Source organism: Thalassophryne amazonica, chromosome 3 (genome assembly GCF_902500255.1).
Source record: "Thalassophryne amazonica chromosome 3, fThaAma1.1, whole genome shotgun sequence".
Classification (NCBI taxonomy): domain Eukaryota; kingdom Metazoa; phylum Chordata; class Actinopteri; order Batrachoidiformes; family Batrachoididae; genus Thalassophryne; species Thalassophryne amazonica.
The window spans coordinates 74,919,147-74,943,118 of NC_047105.1; the positions used below are offsets into that span (position 1 = coordinate 74,919,147).

Sequence of the window (23,972 nt, forward strand, 5' to 3'; positions counted from 1 at the left end):
ATTTGTTATGGCCCTTGCAAATCGATACATATTTATGTTTCAGGATACTGTGAAGAAGGTTTAATATTTGAAATTGGTCAACTGGGACACATCCTTCAAAGCACAACTGTCTATTAAAGCCAGGGAAGCAGACGCGTACCAGTATGAGTGAGGCTGTGTCTTGCCAGATGATAACGTTGGAAGAACCTCATGTCACACATGGAGCAAGCGTACGGCTTCACCCCTACATACACAAAGCATCAACATATTAGCTAAGCCTTTCCTTTTTTCATCAAAGAGATGTGTCATTCAAAAAGCCATTAGATCACTGGGAATTGGCAGACATTTCACATTCTAGTCAAAGCTTCATGCAAACAGCAGAAATGTTTTATTTCCTTTTGAAAAACTTTGGCATACCTCATAAAACATAAACAGCAGAAAAGCCAAACATAAAATCAAGATGCACAAGTCAGAGCAGCAGCCAAACAGCAAAGCATCCAAAATGGTAAGATCACAAGTTAAAGCCCAAAGAAACAAAACAGATAAAAAAAAGTTTGCACATTTCACCATACTTTCTGATCAATGACATTTTGAGCATTATGGTGAGCATGTCTGCTGCAATTTTCAAAATAAAAGAAATAGCTATCACATTCACTCAATTTACAGTGTAATCAATATATTTGTTTTGTAGAACTCTAAAACGAAACCTGAAAACCCACTGTGACTACCATCTGTATAAATCCCTGTGTAATCACAAAGTCTTTATTAAAAAGCCATATAATTTTAAGTACCATAAATTAATGTACCTAATAGGCGTGGACATCAAAGGACTATTCCCCTATTACATTATGCTCTTGGGCAGTGGTTCCAAAACTCAAGGCAGAGTGCTGCACACGAGACACTACTTCAAAAACGTCAGACTCGAAGTGGAAATAATGACGCGCGAGACTGTCAAACACACACACAAGTCAAAAACAAGAGGTGAAAGAAAGAGGAGTCTGTTTTGTCAGAACAAAAACAACAACAAAGTGATCTATTAAACAAACTGCAAATGGGACAAATAGGGCAGCGCAGTCTCATTTGAACACCTATGTGATATTGCAGCATTTGACCACATCTGGGGACAGCCAGCACGAACACGGCAAAGAATCCCAAGTGAGTGTGGGAATTTCGGCACAAAGCATTCAGTCCGGCTTCGTAAACTTAAAAGCATACTCGCTGTCACCTAGCAGACCTGCGTGTTTAAATTGGTTTCCGCTGAAACCCCCCATCCTTCGAATGGTTTAAGCTGACACTCCCACACTCCACCTGGGGATTAGTCTCTTCCCACAAATGGTGTAAATTCTAACGGGAAAATGGTGTACGGTTTTGTTTTTGGCTGCAATCACCAAAGCAGTTGCGAAAAGTGCAGTTTTTCACTTCCCAGTGGAGAAGGGAGGACGAGGGAAATGGAAGAAGTCTTGTCAGTTATTGTTAGCCTGCACAGCTAACCAGAGTAGCTGAGTTCTCTTGTCTGCACAATTGCCTCAACACGTTTGAGCTCCGAGTCATAAACAAACCGCAACAGCTTCAAAAGGAGTGGACTCAGACTGGAGTCAGTGCATGAAGAGCCGCCATAAAGCCACCACTGACGTGTCCAGGAAATGGGCTACAGGTGTTACATCTCTAGTGTCAAGCCACTCTTGAAGCAGAGACCATGTCAGAAGCATCTTACCTGGGCTAAGAAGAAAAAGAACTGGACCATTACTTTGTGGTCCAAAGACATCTTTTAAAATTAAAGTAAATTTTGCATTTAATTTGAAAATCAAGGTCCCAGAGTCTGGAGGAAGAGTGGAGAGGCACAAAATCCCAGTTGCTTTAAGTCCAGTGTGAAATTTCTCAATGTGATGATTTGGGGTGCCATGCAATCTGCTGGTGTTGGTCCACCTGTTTTATCAAGTCCAAAATCAACACAGCTGTCTACCAGCAAATATTAGCGCACTTCATGCTTCCATCTGCTGATGAGCTTTATGGGGATGCCGATTTCCTTTTCCAGCAGGACTTGGCACCTGCCCATAGCACCAAAACTACTGGTAACTGCCTCATTGACCATGTTACTATTGTACTTTATTAATCCCACAGACAATACCCCCTAGAGAATCTAGGATGAGAGACACCAGACCCAACAATCCAAATGAGCTGATGGCCACTATCAAACCAACCTGGGCTTCCATGACATCCAGGAAAAAGACATGCTGTGGAGGGGAGCAGAGATCAATCACTAATGATTAAATGCAGAGTGGTGCATACAGAGCAAAAGGAGAAAGAACCACTCAGTGCATCGTGGGAACCCCCCAGCAGTCTAAGTCTATAGCAGCATCACTAAGGGATGGTTCAGGGTCACCTGATCCAGCCCTAACTATAAGCTTTAGCAAAAAGGAAAGTTTTAAGCCTAATCTTAAAAGTAGAGAGGGTGTCTGTCTCCCTGATCTGAATTGGGAGCTGGTTCCACAGGAGAGGAGCCTGAAAGCTGAAGGCTCTGCCTCCCATTCTACTCTTACAAACCCTAAGAACTACAAGTAAGCCTGCAGTCTGAGAGCGAAGTGCTCTATTGGGGTGATATGGTACTATGAGGTCCCTAAGATAAGATGGGACCTGATTATTCAAAACCTTATAAGTAAGAAGAAGAACTTTAAATTCTATTCTAGAATTAACAGGAAGCCAATGAAGAGAGGCCAATATGGGTAAGATATGCTCTCTTCTTCTAGTCCCTGTCAGTACTCTAGCTGCAGCATTTTGAATTAACTGAAGGCTTTTCAGGGAACTTTTAGGACAACCTGATGATAATGAATTACAATAGTCCAGCCTAGAGGAAATAAATGCATGAATTAGTTTTTCAGCATCACTCTGAGACAAGACCTTTCTCATTTTAGAGATATTGCGTAAATGCAAAAAAAGCAGTCCTACATATTTGTTTAATATGCGCATTGAAGGACATATCCTGATCAAAAATGACTCCAAGATTTCTCACAGTATTACTAGAGGTCAGGGTAATGCCATCCAGAGTAAGGATCTGGTTAGACACCATGTTTCTAAGATTTGTGGGGCCAAGTACAATAACTTCAGTTTTATCTGAGTTTAAAAGCAGGAAATTAGAGGTCATCCATGTCTTTATGTCTGTAAGACAATCCTGCAGTTTAGCTAATTGGTGTGTGTCCTCTGGCTTCATGAAAAGATAAAGCTGGGTATCTGCGTAACAATGAAAATTTAAGCAATGCTTTCTAATAATACTGCCTAAGGGAAGCATGTATAAAGTGAATAAAATTGGTCCTAGCACAGAACCTTGTGGAACTCCATAATTAACCTTAGTCTGTGAAGAAGATTCCCCATTTACATGAACAAATTCTAATCTATTACATAAATATGATTCAAACCACTGCAGCGCAGTGCCTTTAATACCTATGGCATGCTCTAATCTCTGTAATAAAATTTTATGGTCAACAGTATCAAAAGCAGCACTGAGGTCTAACAGAACAAGCACAGAGATGAGTCCACTGTCTGAGGCCATAAGAAGAGCATTTGTAACCTTCACTAATGCTGTTTCTGTACTATGATGAATTCTAAAACCTGACTGAAACTCTTCAAATAGACCATTCCTCTGCAGATGATCAGTTAGTTGTTTTACAACTACCCTTTCAAGAATTTTTGAGAGAAAAGGAATGCTGGAGATTGGCCTATAATTAGCTAAGATAGCTGGGTCAAGTGATGGCTTTTTAAGTAATGGTTTAATTACTGCCACCTTAAAAGCCTGTGGTACATAGCCAACTAATAAAGATAGATTGATCATATTTAAGATCAAAGCATTAATTAATGGTAGGGCTTCCTTGAGCAGCCTGGTAGGAATGGGGTCTAATAGACATGTTGATGGTTTGGAAGAAGTAACTAATGAAAATAACTCAGAATCCTTTTTAAACTGTTCAAATATTTTGCGAAATGCATTTTCTATTTTTGGCATTGCAGGCGATAATTGCCAAAACTTAAACTAAAAAATAAATAAATAAAAATGGCTTTAAGCATTTTAGTTTATATGTAATGAGTGTAAAATATATAAAATTTTCCAACAAAAAAAAAAAAGAAAAAATAGTTGACCCGTGCCATGATGCTCTAATTTTATGCTACTAGAACAAATACCCATAGATTAGAATGCATAATACAAAAGATAAAATAAATGCAGATGCGGTGACCATATTTAGAGAATGAACACTTGGAAAAAGACATATTTTTGTGGGGAAACATGGTTATTGTAATCTCACGCTAAAATACAGTAGTGTTCAGAATAATAGTAGTGCTATGTGACTAAAAAGATTAATGCAGGTTTTGAGTATATTTCTTATTGTTACATGGGAAACAAGGTACCAGTAGATTCAGTAGATTCTCACAAATCCAACAAGACCAAGCATTCATGATATGCACACTCTTAAGGCTATGAAAATGGGCTATTAGTAAAAAAAAAAATAAAATAAAAAAGGGGGTGTTCACAATAATAGTGTGGCATTCAGTCAGTGAGTTCGTCAATTTTGTGGAACAAACAGGTGTGAATCAGGTGTCCCCTATTTAAGGATGAAGTCAGCACCTGTTGAACATGCTTTATTGAAAGCCTGAGGAAAATGGGACGTTTAAGACATTGTTCAGAAGAACACCGTAGTTTGATTAAAAAGTTGATTGTAGAGGGGAAAACTTATACGCAGGTGCAAAATATTATAGGCTGTTCATGTACAATGATCTCCAATGCTTTAAAATGGACAAAAAAAAAAAAAGACAGTTTGTGAGACGATCCCCAAACTCTGAATTCAAGCCACAGTTCACAGTGAAGACAGTGAAGCATCATGATATGGGCATGTTTCTCCTACTAGGGTGTTAGGCCTATACGAGGTCTGTTAGAAAAGTATCCGACCTTTTTATTTTTTTCAAAAACCTGATGGATTTGAATCGTGTGCTTGCATAAGCCAACCTTGAACCTTCGTGCGCATGCGTGATTTTTTTTTTTCACGCCTGTCGGTTGCATCATTTGCTTGTAAGCAGCCTTTGTGTGAGGATGGGTGGAGTCTCTCGTAATTTTTTCTTTGCAAGGAAATGGTGGAACGACTGGAGCAGCGTGACTGCATCAAATTTTGCCACAAACTGGGCAATAGCCAGGTGGAAACCATTCGGATGATTCAAATGGCTTTCGGTAACGATCCTCTGGGCATCACACAGATTAAGGAGCAGTACAACTGGTTTAAAGACGTCCGCACAACGGTGGAGAGCGAGCCGTGCTCCGGGCGGCATCAACACGCTGAAATAACCGGATCATTTCCAAAGTGAACGCTGTGGTGATGTGGGACCGTCGTGTGATTATCCGAGAAATTGAGGAAGAGGTGGACATCAGCACTTTTTCGACACATTCCACTGTGAAAGAAGATTTTGCCATAAAAAGAGCGGCGGCGAAATTCATCGGCACGAAGCTGATGGCGCAGCAACAGCGCCTCGGTGATATCCGAGAAATTGGGACAAGCTGGACATGTAGGACATGTTACAACATGTCTGTGAGGCTTCATCACGGAGGCGCTGTTGCTGTGCCATCAGCTTCGTGCCGATGAATTTCGCCGCCACTCTTTTCATGGCAAAATCTTCTTTCACAGTGGAATGTGCCGAAAAAGTGTCCACCTCTTCCGCAATTTCTCGGATAATCACACGACGGTCCCACATCACCACAGCGTTCACTTTGGAAATGATCCGGTTATTTCAGCGTGTTGATGCCGCCCGGAGCACGGCTCGCTCTCCACCGTTGTGCGGACGTCTTTAAACCAGTTGTACTGCTCCTTAATCTGTGTGATGCCCAGAGGATCGTTACCGAAAGCCATTTGAATCATCCGAATGGTTTCCACCTGGCTATTGCCCAGTTTGTGGCAAAATTTGATGCAGTCACGCTGCTCCAGTCGTTCCATCATTTCCTTGCAAAGAAAAAATTACGAGAGACTCCACCCATCCTCACACAAAGGCTGCTTACAAGCAAATGATGCAACCGACAGGCGTGAAAAAAAAAAATCACGCATGCGCACGAAGGTTCAAGGTTGGCTTATGCAAGCACACGATTCAAATCCATCAGGTTTTTGAAAAAAATAAAAAGGTCGGATACTTTTCTAACAGACCTCGTATATCATACCAGGTACCGCATACCAGGTATCATGGATCAGTTTGGATATGTCAAAATACTTGAAGACGTCATGTTGCCTTATACTGAAGAGGACATGCCCTTGAAATGGGCGTTTCAACAAGACAATGACCCCAAACACACTAGTAAACAAGCAAAATCTTGGTTCAAAACCAACAAAATTAATGCCTCACATATGTGAAGAAATCATGAAAAACTGTGGTTATACAACTAAATATAAGTTTAGTGATTCACAGGATTGCTAAAAAAAAGCAGTTTGAACATAATAGTTTTGAGTTTGTAGCGTCAACAGCAGATGGTGCTATTATTGTGAACACCCCCTTTTCTACTTTTTTTTTTTTTTTTTTTTTTTGCTAATAGCCCAATTTCATAGCCTTAAGAGTGTGCATATCATGAATGCTTGGTCTTGTTGGATTTGTGAGAATCTACTGAATCTACCATGTTTCCCATGTAACAATAAGAAATATAGTCAAAACCTGGATTAATCTTTTTAGTCACATAGCACTGCTTTTATTCTGAACACTACTGTACATGTAAGATCAAAGTCAGTGATATAATTTAAATAGGTATTTATTGTCTTTCAGACATCATCATGTTCACGCTCACATTCTCTAAAGCACAGTTATCCCAACACATTAAAGGCACAGCTGCTTTGCACAACAGCCCACGTGTTGACACTCTGTTTGGTGATCGTTTTGTCCGTTTTTCTGTCATGCACGCTGATCCAGTTCGTAGAGGTAATGCACCAGTAGGTTTGCCAAATGTCATTAAACCTTACAGAAGAAAGAGATGCCTTTTTTTTTTTTAAAGGCAGTAGCTAATGTGAAGGCCCATTTTTATTTTAGTATTTGTCATAGGAGATATTTACACAGAAAGATGTTAGAAAGATTTTTTAAACTTTTAATCAATACCTACCATAAATGCTTTCTTTTTTTCCCCTGAAGGCGACACGTAAATATTGATGTGCATGTAATCCAGTACGCACACAGCGTCGTGCAGCTTCTCCGCTCCACACGGAGAACTGAGTAATTTTAACTTTTTGTTTAGATTTCATCACGTAAAGCCAAAATCAGATAGGGTCTGTGGTAAATGAGATGTTAATAAGGCGATGTGACTTTTTTGACTTGTGCCAGGACAGAGAACCAGTTTGGAAGGGTGGGGGGAGAAGGCTCCGCTCTGGCGCAAACTGCCGGAGAGGGACTTTTCTTCGGTAAAACGAATAGGTAAGACCTTATATTTACTGTATGTGAATTTACAAGCATGAGGGGGGCAGCTTTCAGAAAATAAATTGACAGCATCAAATGACGTATTTTGACTTGTGAAGAAGCCAGTAAAAATCCATAAATTAGCTGCATCAATGTAAAAGGAGCAGCGTTCAAAGCATGTGAAAAAAGTAGTGGCTTATAGTCCGGAAATTACGGTACACAAATCATAATTTTTCATGCACAGACCAAGGTAAAACCATTATGGAAACCATCACTCAGCACCCAATAATATGATTTCCTTAAACACCCAAACAGAGGCTAACCTGTTAGCTGAGCTTGTCGGTGTGGCCTTTTCATTTGTCATCCTGCCCAGGTACATCTCATCCACGCAGACGTGCACGAAACTGCTGCTTGTGCACGTGGTGGTGCTTTTCAGCTGTAGCACACCGCACCGTTCTTCACTCTCGTACGCTACTGGGTGTGATGCGTGAAGTCAAAGAGCATGAGGTGTAAACTGCAGAAACTTTGATATTTTCCCCGTTGGAATGTTGATTCCTTAAAAGATGTTTTGTGAAAACATGGTATTGGTGTCCAAGGAAGAAAAGCTGAAGCTTATGCTGCACACTAACTGAAAATTCAGGTTTTGTCCAACTTAATCCACTGCCGACACAGGCAGTGTCTATTCGTAAATATAAAATCAACTGATCAGTTTCGCTTTGCGAACCTCTACAAATCTTGTACACTATGTTTGTAATTCCGAGAGTGTGAAATTTGTGAAGAATAAAATAAAATTAATCATGGAGTTGGTTGATGAATGACAGCTGAATAGTGTCTCTAGTAAATAATCATGAAGTAACTGTCTGGTCAATTTCCCTGCATGTTCTGTGTCATTTATTAGGCTTATAAGCACATTAATGCAAATCACAGGTGCCTGTGATTTGTATCAATTAATAATTAACACAGGTGGTATACAACGGAGCAAAGTGACAGATTACGCTGCCCATTTAAAAGAAGATGACGACAAATCATTCCCCAACCCAATATCTGAACTTGAGCGCGGCTGGCTGGATGATAAGAGCGGCAGGACTCGACTCATTTAACTCGCACAGTGCCACAAAATTCACAAATTTATATTTGCAGTGCACATCTAGTTTGGGTGTACCTATGTGAATGAGGTTTTCGTTTTTGTAATGACAGCCCACAGCACTTTATTAAGCGTGAACCCATTCTGTATGAATTCTGTTGTTCACACTGTCATGAAGGATATATATAAGGGGTGCCGGGGGGATCGATTCACGTCCGAATTACGATTCTTATTTATTACGATTCTGAATTGATCCAAAAAGCATTTTTTTTTTTTTCTTGCTTACTCGCTGCATGTACAGGCAACAGCTTCCGTACTACAGCGTCCCCGCGAGGGGAGGGTTCGACGTTCTTCAAATATTAGTGAGCTGCAGCTTAGCATGGCGGACAAAGAGCTAATTCAGCCAGCACCATCTTATCTTCTGTTAATCATGTATTTTTTAATGTTAATTTGCTGTCTTAATATATTTATGAATTGCTTAGGTTCTTGTTATCATATAGACACACACAATTATTACTACTACCAGGATTTTGACATTTGATTTTTAAATAGACCATAATGGAAATAAGTGTTTCCAGTTTCTTGTGTCATCTGTGTATTTTTAACATATTTACAATTATATTATATACTTACATTGAACTTAGTCAATAAAATCACTCACACTTTGAATATAAAGATGACTTGCCCCCCTCTGCTGGAATGGGGTGTGAGTCCAGAAAGTAGTTAGCAACATCCATTGTTCAGTATTGTTAGCTACTATCCATAGCTTCTTCAAACATATTAGTCCTATCAATATTCTGTTTTCGCAGCATTTATCCTTGACCCAAAATACATAAGCATACCAAACAGCACATGTCAGCTGTCCAGTTTGTCTGTGATCGAAATTACACACATGCGCACACCTGGTGTAAGCAGGTGCTTTTAGTTTGACAAAAGACAGTGGCTTTAGACATTAAAACCACTACAGTTTTCACTCATGGTACCAACAAGAGACTTAACTCACTCGTGGTAAGAACAACATAACACTTAACTAAACCAAGTGAACTACAAAAACAAGATAAATCAAGAACACAAACAACACTTTGAGACTAACATGAACCACAATAGCATTTAAAACCTCAAAACCCAGAACGCCCATGGTGCATTGCAGCACAATGTCCATTGTTTATTGCTTAGCTAAAATTGTTAATTTCTCCAAAAATATTTGTCCTATGAACTTTCAGTTTTCACAGTGTTCATCCTTGACCCAAAATACATAAGCCTACCAAACTGCAAATGTCAGCTCCCCGGTTTTTGCGTGATGTGATCAAAGGCATACATACGCACGCACGCGCACACACACACACACACACACACACACACACACACACACACACACACTAAATCCTTCGGCTTCTCACTTGTTTCACTCAGATTCACCACAGCAGAGCCGAGGTGGATCTGCATGCTGATTTGGTTTTACATCAGAAGCCCGTCCTGATGCAACTCCACATTAAGTGGAGATAGTGCAAGGCCACCCCTGCCCAAAATGGCTTGGCCACAACCCCTATTGAAAGATATAGCTATCCATCTCTGATCTGAGCAAAATATGGACTTGGGCCACATCTGTCCTGCAGGCTGAATTAATTTTATATATCAGCCTTGCAATGGACCGGCAGCCTATCTAGGGTCTGCCCCGCCTTTCACCCTATGATGACTGGACTAGGCTCCGATTCCCCCAACCCTTAACTAGACTATGGGGGTTTAGAAAATGAATGAATTGTCACCTTGTACCCGTTAGTTGCTCAAAAGTTATGACTCAGTTTTGTGAATACTGATTTGAGGGATAAGCTAAGGAAAAAACCTATTACATTTTGGAGATGGTGATAATAGGGTGGAGCCAGGCGTTAATTGTCTTGTCATTATAAAAAGAGCTAAGATTTGATTACTTTATTATTTCTTTTTTAAATTGAATACCATTTATAAAATACACGTCCTATTTTCTTCAGCTAGCCAAATACGGACATTATCCTCCAACCAATATTAGCATGCAGTTACTGAAGGAAAGCACTTGGCCATATTTTTGATGATGATAAAAACAGTATTAACACCATACACACTAGCATATGAACAGCAGATCAGCAAAATGTCACATGAAAGTTGAATTTTACAAAATGCTGTAATATCGTTTTCCATATTTTCAAGAAAAAAAAAAAAAAAAGAAAAGACATGTCACTTCTCTAGTGAACACCATTTATGTGAATATTCTTCAAATGAACCAGGTTAGCCAAAGAACATTTTCCCTAGACCTTTAAGGCATTTTTATATACATACACCACAGTGATCCATTGTAAAACTGGAATAATAAGTTTGGGCTTTTGTACACCGACATGCAAAATCCAAGTCCTCAGGACTCCTTAAAAAAACAATGCCATCATCAATGTGTCTTTGGCTTTAGCTTGAAATTGGTATGATGAATGGACTCATACCCGTATGAGTGAGTCTGTGTCTCTCCAGGTGGTAACGCTGGAAAAATCTCATGTCACATATGGAACAAGCGAACGGCTTCACCCCTACACACAAAGCATAAAATTAGCTATTTAGCCTATTACAAATAAAAGTCAGTAATTACACTGTCGGGAACAGAAACAAATGGATTTGCTGTTCACAAGGAAGAGGAACAGCAGTTGACAACTTAGACAGGGTGCAGATGGATACTACGTAAAGGTTTGTCAATAAAGATTTTACACAAACAATTTGAAATAAAGTCCTTTGATGTCCACAAAGTTATTTTCAATGGCAATATAATACGAGGTCTGTGAGAAAAGTATCGTACCTTTTTATTTTTTTCAAAAACTATATGGATTTGATTCATATGTTTTTACGTCAGCCAAGCTTGAACCTTCGTGCGCATGTGTGAGTTTTTCCACGCCTGTCGGTTGCGTCATTCGCCTGTGGGCAGGCTTTGCGTGAGCACTGGTCCACCCCTCTCGTCATTGTTTCATTGCGAGGAAATGGCGGAATGATTTGGGCTTTTTTCCCCATCAGAATTTTTTCAGAAACTGTTAGAGACAAGCAGCTGGAAACCATTCGAAAAATTTATCTGGCTTTCGGTGAAAATTTTATGGACTTCACAGAGAATAAGGAGTGTTACTACAGCTTTAAGGATTCCCCACAATGGAGCACGGCGCGCCGCGCTCCGAGCCGCCATCGAGAGGCAGAAAACACCACATCATTTCTAAACGGATGGCTGTGTGGAGCTGGGACCGTCGTGAGCAATTTCTCTGGTTATCACAAGAGCTGGACATCAGCCATTTTCCGGCAGATTTCACTTTTAACAGGAGATTTTGTCATGGAAAGCCGCGCGGAGGCTTCACGCGTCAGGACTGATTCGCTGATCGAGCGAGACAAAGGAACACCTCCGTTTCGGAGTGCCAGGGGACAAGTTGGGACATGCCTATTTCGGCTTTCAATGCTTACCAGCCCAGTGAGTATAAGAGAAATTGTGGAGCGCTGGGCATGTCCAAACTAGTCCTTTAGCACTCACTCACACTGTAGTAACACTCCCTATTCTCTGTGAAGCCCGTAAAATTTTTACCGAAAGCCAGATAAATTTTTCGAATGGTTTCCAGCTGCTTGTCTCTAACAGTTTCTGAAAAAATAAGCCCAAATCATTCCGCCATTTCCTGACAATGAAAATCCGACGAGGGAGCTGGACCACTCCTCCCACAAGGCATGCTCACAGGCGAATGACGCAACCGACAGGCGTGGAAAAACTCAGGCATGCGCACGAAGGTTCAAGCTTGGCTGACGTAAAAACATATGAATCAAATCCATATAGTTTTTGAAAAAAATTAAAAAGGTCCCTTACTTTTCTCACAGACCTCGTATACTTATAATACCAGTAATAATCATCTCAAAAACTGAATTGCCAGATACGTGCACACCGATATGTTCAATGATACACTGGGGTCCAAAAGTCTGAGTTAACCTTCAAGTCCACTATCAAGAAGTCTTGTTTACAAAAGTTTCAAATTCGTCATTACTATAAAATATTTAAGTCTATTCAGCAATATATTGTTTCAAATGTATTTATCAAGCACTCACAAACTGTCTCATCAAAGTTTATAGTGTGGCCAAACATAAGACATCCTCAGTCCAGAGAAACCTTCTATTGCTGAGAAATCCATGACTACACACGTAATCATGATGCAAAGTTAAAAGTTACAATATTGTTCTAACTTCAAGCTTTGCATTTTGTATCACCAGTTATACAGCTTCATGATGAAATGCTATAGAGGAGGATTTTCTTAAAAAGAAGACTTGAAAGTTTAGCTACAAATTGCCAGAAGGTACACCTGAAAAGCAAGCGAAGATCTGATCTGTACTGGTGAAAGAATATCCTTCGCTGCTCTACTCCAGGAATGAAGCTAAAAGCGGTGATGCAAAATTTGCACTGTGCATAATTTCTTCAATCACAGCCACAGAAGCCTACAACTTCTTCTGGGTTGTCTGGGGATCTTTCCTCACTCTTCTTCTTGCACAGTCACCAAACCAAAAATGCAAAGTATAAAATTTTGACCGATGTGTCTCCTCTGCTCTGCTACTGCTCTGGATCCCACTGCACTGTAAGGTGTATCTGTAGATTCACTGACCATGTAAAATCAACATAGGCATGTTACGATAATAGCTGTAATTGCCATACCGTTCAATATATAAACATAAACACAATAATTTTGCTGGCCTCAATATATCGCCCTTTACATGGGAGTTTGTTGGTGCCAACATTTCAGTGAGTCGCGCTATTCTTTTCGCCTCTCTCAACCTGCCATCTGCAGGAGGAGGAGCTGTGTGTGTGAGGTGCTGCACACATGGAGTGAACAGTGTGCAACAGTAAACAGCCAGCCTAGTTGACTGGAGAAGGCTTTGAAGAGTACACGGACTTTGTTTCAAAGTCTAATTTCACAGCTTCGTTGTGGGAACATTTAGGACTAAAGTGTAATGAGTGAGGAAAACCCAACACGAAAGAGCAAGTATGTCAACTTTTGACTACAAATTGTATGTAAGACAGTAACAGCAACTTTGTTACTATTAGTATTATTGTTGTTGCTATTATTATTATGATTATCATCATCATCATGACTGTCAATAGCAGCATTTTTAAGGAAACAGGGACTGATATATAAATCATTATACAGGGAGAAGGGGTGGGATTAGATATGTTTCAACTTCTCACTTTATTTTTTCTTTTGTTATGTTCAAAATAAATTTTCAAATCAAAATCATATACAGTGAGGAAAATAAGTATTTGAACACCCTGCGATTTTGCAAGTTCTCCCAGTTAGAAATCATGTAGGGGTCTGAAATTTCCATCTTAGGTGCATGTCCACTGTGAGAGAGAGAATTGAAAAAAAAAAATCCGGAAATCACGATGTATGATTTTTTTAAAGAATTTATTTGTATGTTACTGCTACAAATACGTATTTGAACACCTGTGAAAATCAATGATATTTGGTACAGTAGCCTTTGTTTGCAATTACAGAGGTCAAATGTTTCCTGTAGTTCCTGACCAAGTTTTCACACACTGCAGCAGGGATTTTGGTCTACTGCTCCATACCGATCTTCTCCACATATTTCAGGCTTGGAGTTTCAGCTCCCTCCAAAGATTTTCTATTGAGTTCAGGTCTGGAGACTGGCCAGGCCATTCCACGACCTTGAAATGCTCTTACAGAGCACCTCCTTAGTTGCCCTGACTGTGTGTTTGGGGTCACTGTCATGCTGGAAGACCCAGCCATGACCCATCTTCAATGCTCTTACTGAGGGAAGGAGGTTGTTTGCCAAAATCTCACAAACCATGACCCCATCCATCCTCCCCTCAATACGGTGCAGTCGTCCTGTCCCCTTTGCAGAAAAGCACCCCCAGAGTATGATGTTTCCACCCCCATGCTTCACGGTTGGGATGGTTTTCTTGGGGTTGTTCTCATCCTCTAAACATGGTAAGTGGAGTTGATTCCAAAAAGCTCTATTCTGGTCTTATATGACCACATGACCTTCTCCCATGCCTCCTCTGGATCATCCAGATGGTCACTGGTGAACTTCAAACGGGCCTGGATATGTGCTGGCTTGAGCAGGGGGACCTTGCTGCCATGGAGGATTTTAAACCATGACAGCATCATGTGTTACAAATGTAATCTTTGTGACTGTGGTCTCAGCTCTCTTCAGGTCATTGACCAGGTCCTCCTGTGTAGTTCTGAGCTTTCTCAGAATCATCCTTACCCCACAAAGTGAGATCTTGCATGGAATCCCAGACCGAGGGAGATTGACAGTCATCTTGTGTTTCTTCCACTTTCGAATAAGTAATCATAACACTTGTTGTCTTCTACCAAGCTGCTTGCCTGTTGTCCTGTAGTCCATCCCAGCCTTGTGCAGGTCTACAGTTTTGTCCTTGGTGTCCTTAGACAGCTCTTTGGTCTTGGCTATGGTGGACAGGTTGGAGTGTGATTGAGTGTGTGAACAGGTGTCTTTTATACAGGTAACAAGTTCAAACAGGTGCAATTAATACAGGTAAAGAGTGCAGAATAAGAGGGCTTCTTAAAGAAAAATTAACAGGTCTGTGTGAGCCAGAATTCTTGCTGGTTGGTAGGTGTTCAAATACTTATTTGCAGCAGTAACATACAAATAAATTTAAAAAAAAAAAAAAATCATACACTGTGATTTCCGGATTTCTTTTTTTTTTTTTAGATTATGTCTCTCACAGTGGACATGCACCAAAGATGAAAATTTCAGACCCTTCCATGATTTCTAAGTGGGAGAACTTGCAAAATCACAGGGTGTTCAAATACTTATTTTCCTCAGTTACTTATTTTCCTCACTGTAAACCAGATATTCACAGTCACCAGACAAAAAAGTCCCCATGTTTTTGTATTTTGTACTTCCATGTAAAACAGTGGCAACAAAAACTGGAAATACAACAAGCCTGAAAATGCACATTAAACATCACCCCATCCCATTTCCCCAACAGGGAAGAAAAACTGTAGACTGATGTAAAGAGACACCGCCCCCCCAACAATGCAAATATTAGGGCCCCTTCACACATAGTAGGAATAAGTAAAAATCAGGGCAAATCACGGCGGAACAGCTCGTATGAGCAAACCATGAAAACAGAGCCAACGGGCAGGCGTGAACAATGCTGCTGCAATGGTTTTGTGCACGCGGGAATACACCACGAACAGCTGCGCGATGTGTAACCACAAATGGTAACATTTCAAAATGAAGAAATACTTGCACAAAAACAAAGTTCATCAGTTTCAACATGAAATATCTTGTCTTTGTGGTGTATTCAATTGAATATAGGTTGAAGAGGATTTGCAAATCATTGTATTCTGTTTTTATTTACATTTCACACAACATCCCAACTTCATTGGAACTGGGGTTGCACTAAAATATGAATGACTATTCTCGTGATTGTGAACGCTTTGAACTTACGCACAATAGGGGCGGGGCTTCTACGTGTGCAAGTGTCTTTTTGACTGAACTTTACTTCATGGACATGTTTATTGACTCCTTCATTTAATGTTAAAATACAAAGAGGGAACAGGTTTTTCAAATAATAAAATAGTTGCTGTTTAAGCAGCCTTTGTTTTATTTAGAAGAGTAGCAGCAAGTGTGAGTTAGCAGAGACGACAGGTGGGCTGGAGTTTCAGGACATTTAACCAGATGAACGTCTCTGCAGCTTCATCCTCAAATTGGTGGAGTTTTTGAAGACAGTTTCCTCACACAGACAAAGAAGGCCCTTTGTAAGCCCATAATGCAAAAGCTTTGGGGGTGGAACTGCCAAGGCATCCCCCGAACCCTCAGCTTTTTGAGGTGATTTTTCCATCCCTTACACTGAGAAAAAATAAATAAATCCTGCTGAGATCCCTGAATATCGCAGTATTATCAATTATCATATTTTCGTAGGCATTATATCGTCCAGCAAAATTTGTTATCGTGACAGGCAACATGTTATTTATTTAGTGTGTTCATAAGTGAAATCATTTTATCTTCACTAATATGGAGATTTATGCACACCACATAGCCTAAATCTCACCAGCTCATCTTCGTCTCAGAGGATACAATGCAATAAATATGAAGTGACTACCATGCATTGAGTTATACTGACAAGAAGTGTCCCCACACCCACACACCATAGTGTATCGACATTAAAAGTTCCATTTTGTTTAATAGTACCGAATAAAAATTAAGCCCGGCAAACTGCATTCATGAAATATTAATTTGCTAATCACATTTAACAACAAAGCAATCCTAAATGTTGAAACTGTAAGAGTTGAGTTTAAAGAAGCAAGTCTGACAGCCACATAGCAGGCAAAAGCCCGATACAAGCTTTGCGTGACCCCAGATGTGACAGTCAATGTAGGTCAACAGTGACCCACCAAAAAAAAAAAAAAAATCTCCAATTTTTTTTTTTTTTTTTGGTCAGGTCAATTTTTCAACTACAGTCTTTTCACACAACTTGTATTGTGCTACCAGCCTTTAATCCCCCCCCAAAAAACAACATACATTGTGGTTCGGAAAACTACACCGTAAAAGAATTGACAATTCAAAGAACTCAAAAATAATAATTCTCAGTATCAATTCAAATGGAACAATAGAAGTATTTATAGCACATTAATGCATCAACTTGTTCAACCTTCACTCAATTCTGAGTTTTCCTTGTTTTGGCAGGAGCTTTTGGGGTACTGGTTATCTCGGTTTTCAAATTCTTGGCCACCTTATAATCCTTAAATATTTTTTAAGTCAACATTAATTTCTGATTAGTGTACATTTTGAAGTTAAAAAAAACTTTTCTTATATTAGAAAACAAATAAAATGAAAAGTAATGTGTACATGTACTAATGGTAGATTCATTCATTCAGCAAATGTATGTTTCTGATGTGGTCAAGAAATGTATTTCTTAAAATATAAAGAAATATGAAACAGGACTGTGTAACTTGCTTTGATTACTTGATGGTTAAAAAAAACTAAGTAAAAAAAGCTAAGTTATTTAAAGTTATTAAGACTTCTTGTAGTTACGGCAGCAATAATTAAAATTGTGTAGCTTTATTTGGCAAAATAAAAAAATAGATCAAACACTTGACAGTGAATGACTCTGCAGCTAAAGCTAATTAGCTGATAAACCTCAGCAGAGCACTAACTATTATTTTCACTCACCTCAGATAATTTTTTTGTCCGTTGCTCAAACTAATTAATCTTGTGGTTTTGATTCGCAAACTCTTGTCTGAATGCTAACGGCATTATCAATTTTAGCAGCTGGAAGCGTCACCCATTACTATACTTAATGTATGATTACTGGAGGAAAAACAGCTTATGACTTTTAAAGTCCACAACAAAGTAAACAGAAAAAAAAAAACAGCGCAGTCCACAAGAATATGACTTTATAAACTCTTAAGCCCAAAACAAATGAACCCTTCTTTGGAAATTATTGGTGGCTTGCAAATCAACACAATGCATTACCGCCACCCACTGTTTGGGTGTGGAACTGAAATGAACTGAATGAATGGACTCCGACACATGTAGTCAAAAATAACCCGGAAACAGTCACCACGTGAGTAAAAACCCTGATTTCCAGTCATTTCCGGAAAACTTTCACCGCTGGGGCAAATAACAGCATAAAGTGTGAGCTTGACACATTCAAATGATGCAATTATACATTGGGTTACAACTGTATAGGCAAAGGTCAGCATGACACGTTGATAGGATTACCTTAAGCACTCAATGACAAAAAAGTAAAAAAAAAAAAAAAAAATACCCTCCGCATTGCACACCTTTTTGGACATTATTTGAAGGTTGTTTGTATTCTCCCAGTCCCACTGCATATTCACTTTGTGACAGACACTCTGTCTCAGAGTATCCTGTTTCCAATGCTCATGTAATGTGGTGTTTTACTTTGAATTCTGACCACAGTGACTGAATGGAGGGCTCACTGTTACCAGCTTGCTGTTGAGCTGTGTTAAACAGTATGTGTTGATACTGAAACCCGATAAGATAATTCACCAGCAGCTTCCTACCTTGTTCTGAGAAGAATTAACCAGGGTGGTGGGATGTATTTATTTCTTTTACAGCTAGACTTTTAGCATGCTTTGCATGTTAACTGGTTTTCCTCCTCTAAGCTCAAGTCAGGGTTTTTTCCCCTTTTTGTATAAAACATTTACACGCCCCTTCAGGCATAATGTACAGGTCGTAGCTATGCAATGCTCACCGACCACGTAGAATTACATCATTTTGTTTATAGCGATCATACCGCAAAACAGGAAATCTTCTGGTTATGGAACTGTACCATTTTCAAATTCTATACCTAGAACAGTATAATGAGGTCAAGTCTGGGAGGATGCACTAGTGTGCCATATAAACATGTCCACCACACCACAGAATCACCTTAAGTTCTGTAGTATGGTGATCCCTCACTATTTCTACAAAGTAACCATCTGCTGCAGCCAAGTGAATCACTGCCATCCCCTTGGCCTACTCCAGCTGCTTGAATCCTTATGCCGGATCATATCCAGAGAAATGTGCCACATGGCCAAAATGTCCTAGTTGGTGTTCCCTCATAATGCAGGTGATACTCCTTTAAAGTCTCCATCGGTAACCGTTCATTTAACACAAAGTCTATCCAGTGGTACCCAAAGAATTTTTGGAGACCTAGTAACAAAGACATGCGGTAGTCACCTTGGGTCACTGGTTAATATCCAAGTCTCACAACCACAGAGTAAGACAAGAAGCACCAAGACCATAAAAAATTGGACCTTTGTTCTCCTGCCAAGATATTGAAATCTCACAAACACCTATGTTCAGCTAACGCAAGACTCCATAAGCTCTTTACAGATGTCTCTCAATCTGAATGGCCAAGACAGACATATCAAAGTCACTGCTGAGTTGCATGAATCACTTTTTGACACTTCACTCAATCACTGCATACAAATGGCTGAGACCAGGAAGCCAATGAAAGCCTAGCTCTTAACCCCTCATCCTTGACATTCGCAAACATAGACATTCCAACTCATAACTCAGCTTCTCAAGAGATGTAAACAGGGTACCCACTGATTCCACAAAGATCACAGCATCGTCAGCAGACTCATCAATAAATCTTTCCTGACCAACAAAGGTGTAGAAGCCACAGGTTTCCACAATGCTACCTCAACACAGTACATACATGCATTTAATAGTGTAGGATGATAAACATCCTTGACGAATTCTAGTATTCACTAGGAAACGGGGGGGGGGGGGGAGAATCTGAAATTCTGAACTAGGTATGCACAGCACTCACATTAGTTGTGTAAAGGCCAGCTATGACAACCAGCAACTTTTTGGGGATACAGAAAATACTCTGGATGGCATAAAGAGCAGCCCGGGCTACTGAATCAAACGCTTTGCAAAAACCCAATATAGACTGCAAAAAAGCACTGTCGATATTTATGTTTGTGTTTAATGAGTACTTGCAGAGCTAGAATGCGGTCAAAGGATGACTTCTTATGTGTGAAGCCAGACTGCTCTGGCCACTGAACTATATTACAGCCGTTTTCAGAAGACCATTTACAGTTTTCTCTTCAAATGTCAGCAGTCAAATCCCAATGAACACTAAGATTATAAAGTGAAGAGATATACTTGCAACATGAAACACTGCAGACAAAATATGCATTTTCAAATTCCTTAATCAACTTTTCAAATTCCTTAATCAACTCCAACAACTGGTATCATTAAAAACACTCTGAAATTACCTTAATATGTTAACAACACACACACAAATTATAAATAAATAAAATATCAAATATTGGGTTAAATGTAAGAACTTTTAATAGTGGACTCGAGACTACTGGACCACAAAGTGTTGTTTTGTTTGTTTTTTGTTGTCATTCACCCCCCCGGTGTTTTTGGAATAAGAGAAATTTTTGCCCCTTTTTGTTTTTTTGTTGTTTTTTGGGGGAGGTCAGTGGGGCTTTGTTGGAAATTACTGTCCACAAGATAAAATGAGACCTAAGCACTTGTGCATTCACTCAAGACTGACTCCAGAGGTAGCTTAACTGATGCAATATGGGTACGGTTAAAAGACGCATACCCGTGTGAATGAGGCTGTGTCTCTCCAGGTGGTAACGCTGAATAAACCTCATGTCACATACGGCACAAGCATACGGCTTCTCCCCTAAACCGAAAAGCACCAGTTTAGATACAGTCCCCACAGATACCATTAATTAGCTGTGAGGGGAAAACTATGACCAAACAATATTTGTAAGCAGGTCATTTCAAAACCTTACAGTTGCTTCTCACCAAACTTCAGTCCATCTCAAGCTTTCAGCACCTCTTTCAAAACATTTATACGATACAATCAGGCTGAAATAAACATTTGGCTTTAATGTAAACTTGAGGTGTTAAAAGTTTCAAGAACAACCAAATAAATACCTGTATGAATGAGGATGTGTCTCTTAAGGTGATATCCACTCCGAAATGCTCCGTAACAGTGATCACATATAAAGTTTTTTTGAACTTTGGATGATGGCCCATTCTCATCTGTACCTGTGCCCTAAAAAGAGCAGTAAGGATTATCTGTTCAAAATGTCTCAAATACAACAATAATTTGAATGTGTTTATTTAAAATAACAATGACAACAACTACTACATGTACAAACATACAAGAAACCAGTCTTCCTGAGAAAAATTTGGATAAGAGTTTATTTTTGTTTGTTTTTAAATAACATCAGGTCAAGGTTTGATACAAAGATGTCGCCATATAATTAAAGGACATTTCATAACTCTGGTAGAATGGTGCAAGTCTCCAAATTCTGAAATTGCTGCGTTCACACAGGCTGCGTGTGTTCTTATGGAAAATGTGATACACAAATGTAAAAATTACATGTCCTTGTAGATGACTAGATCATAAGTTGCAAATGCAGCCGTATGAATGGGTGGTCACAGAACACCACTGCCATGCCACATTAATTGATCAATTAATGTGTTAATTTGAATGAATAAACCATGTATTAAAATTACGACTGGTGTCCTGCCCAGGGTGTACTCTGCCTCATGACCTATGACTGCTGGAATAGGCTCCAGCCCCCCGTGACCCTTAACTGGAGTAAGCAGATATAGAAAATTAATGTATTTAATTACGTTTAGGAAATCGGCGTTTTCTGAGTCAACAACAGTTTACATAGGTAAGTACACATGTAAACATACAGAATAACCATGAGGGATGAAGCCAAGTAAAAATTTAGATAGATACTTTATTTACATACTTAAGATGATATTTTGCAGGATAAATTACTGGTATGACTGGACAACAGGTTAACATTTGTTTTAAAAAGCATTTAATTTGAGACAAAAGCCATAATCCCTTCTGATGCCCTCATGTCGCTGCCCCCCCTACGCACCACTGCAGTTATTGTGCTTCTTTCTGCTCTCCTCCCCTCCCCCTTTCCTCTCCACATATCTTCCTCCCCCTCAACATTTTCCCTGAACTCCTCCCCCCACTCCCATGCACACAAAAATGTGCATACAAGAACACAGCCAACCACATCCAAACCATTACAAGAAAAAAGAAAAACAAAAAATAGCATGTATCAAATAAAGATTTTTCCCCCCCACAAAATTAAAAAAATTAATTAAAATTAATAAGGTAACCATTTACTCTTCATTTCCCTTTACCATTCAGGGCTACTCACCTTTCCTCCCCTTCCTTCTTGCTCTCTCACTTTACAGGGCGTTACAGACTTCCTGTTCTTTTTTTTCTGCTGCAGGTCCTCATTGGCCCTCATCTCCTTCTCATCCAGCAAACGCGGCGCTTGAAATTCACCTTCCTTCCGGATGAGCTGAGTAACCAAAAAAAAAAAAAAAAAAAAAAAAAGCATTAAAGTTGTGTCACAATGCCAACTACAAAAACCAAACATATGAGGTCTGTCCATAAAGTATCGTACCTTTTTGATTTGAGTCATATGTTTCCATGTCAGACAAGCTGGAACCCTCGTGTGCATGCGTGAGTTTTTCCACGCCTGTCGGTGACGTCATTCGCCTGTGAGCACGCCTTGTGGAAGGAGTGGTCCCGCCCCGTCGTCGGATTTTCATTGTCTGGAAATGACGGAATGATTTGGGGTTTTTTTTCCATCAGAATTTTTTCAGAAGCTGTTAGAGACTGGCACCTGGAAACCATTCGAAAAATTTATCTGGCTTTCGGTGAAAATTTTACAGGCTTCACAGAGAATAAGGTCTGTTAGTACAGCTTTAAGGACCCCTTTAAGGACGCTCGGCGCACCGCGCTCTAACGACGCGGCACAAGCCACCGCACCATTTCTAAACGGATGGCTCTGTGGATAAGAGACCGTCGTGTGCTCTTTCTCTGGTTATCACAAGAGCTGGACATCAGCCATTTTCCGGCAGATTTCACTTTTAACAAGAGATTTTGTCATGGAAAGCCGTACGGAGGCTTCGCGTGTCACGACCGATTCGCTTTGGAAGCGAGACAAAGGAACACCTCCATTTCAGCGTGCCAGAGGACAAGTTCGGACATGCCTATCTCGGCTTTCAATGCTTACCAGTCGAGTGAGTTATAAGAGAAATTGTGGAGAGCTGGACATGTCCAAACTTGTCCTCTGGCACGCCGAAACGGAGGCGTTCTTTGTCTCGCTCGAACAGCGAATCGGTCGTGACGCACAAAGCCTCTGTGCGGCTTTCCACGACAAAATCTCTTGTAAAAGTGAAATCTGCCAGAAAATGGTTGATGTCCAGCTCTTGTGATAACCAGAGAAAGTGCACACGACAGTCCCAGCTCCACACAGCCATCCATTTAGAAATGATCCAGTGGTTCGTGCCTGTCGTTGCGACTCGGAGCGCTGCGCGCTGAGCGCCATTGTGGGCCATCCTTAAAGCTGTAGTAATAGTCCTTATTCTCTGTGAAGCCCGTAAAATTTTCACCGAAAGCCAGATAAATTTTTCAAATGGTTTCCAGGTGCCAGTCTCTAACAGCTTCTGAAAAAATTATGATGGAAAAAAAACCCCCAAATCATTCCATTTCCAGACAATGAAAATCCGATGACGGGGCGGGACCACTCCTTCCACAAGGCGTGCTCACAGGCGAATGACGTCACCGACAGGCGTGGAAAAACTCACGCATGCGCACAAGGGTTCAAGCTTGTCTGACGTGAAAACATATGAATCAAATCCATATAGTTTAAAAAAATTAATAAAAAGGTACGATACTTTATGGACAGACCTTGTAGTGCATACAGTAGTGTTCAAAATAACAGTAGTGCTATGTGACTAAAAGATTAATCCAGGTTTTGAGTATATTTCTTATTGTTACATGAGAAACAAGGTACCAGTAGATTCAGTAGATTCTCACAAATCCAACAAGACCAAGCATTCATGGTATGCACACTCTTAAGGCTATGAAATTGGGCTATTAGTAAAAAAAAAAGTAGAAAAGGGGGTGTTCACAATAATAGTAGCATCTGCTATTGACGCTACAAACTCAAAACTATTATGTTTA

General features: G+C 39.9%; 1 protein-coding gene across 47 annotated transcripts in view; it reads right to left on the minus strand.

Annotated features, from left to right (window-relative positions):
* znf740a (zinc finger protein 740a) overlaps positions 1 to 23,972 on the minus strand; it is a 92,071-nt gene that overhangs the window by 59,362 nt on the left and 8,737 nt on the right. For 34 of the 47 annotated variants that reach the window (XM_034166765.1, XM_034166773.1, XM_034166762.1 and 31 more), the window contains 5 exons: positions 22,153 to 22,299; positions 20,894 to 21,014; positions 20,553 to 20,636; positions 10,930 to 11,013; positions 140 to 223 (listed from right to left, as the gene is read on the minus strand). In XM_034166765.1, the coding sequence (XP_034022656.1) occupies positions 140 to 223; positions 10,930 to 11,013; positions 20,553 to 20,636; positions 20,894 to 21,014; positions 22,153 to 22,299 (520 nt within the window). The remainder of the gene's footprint in view (positions 1 to 139; positions 224 to 10,929; positions 11,014 to 20,552; positions 20,637 to 20,893; positions 21,015 to 22,152; positions 22,300 to 23,972) is intronic. The other 13 variants (XM_034166783.1, XM_034166792.1, XM_034166811.1 and 10 more) reach the window with 7 other exon arrangements.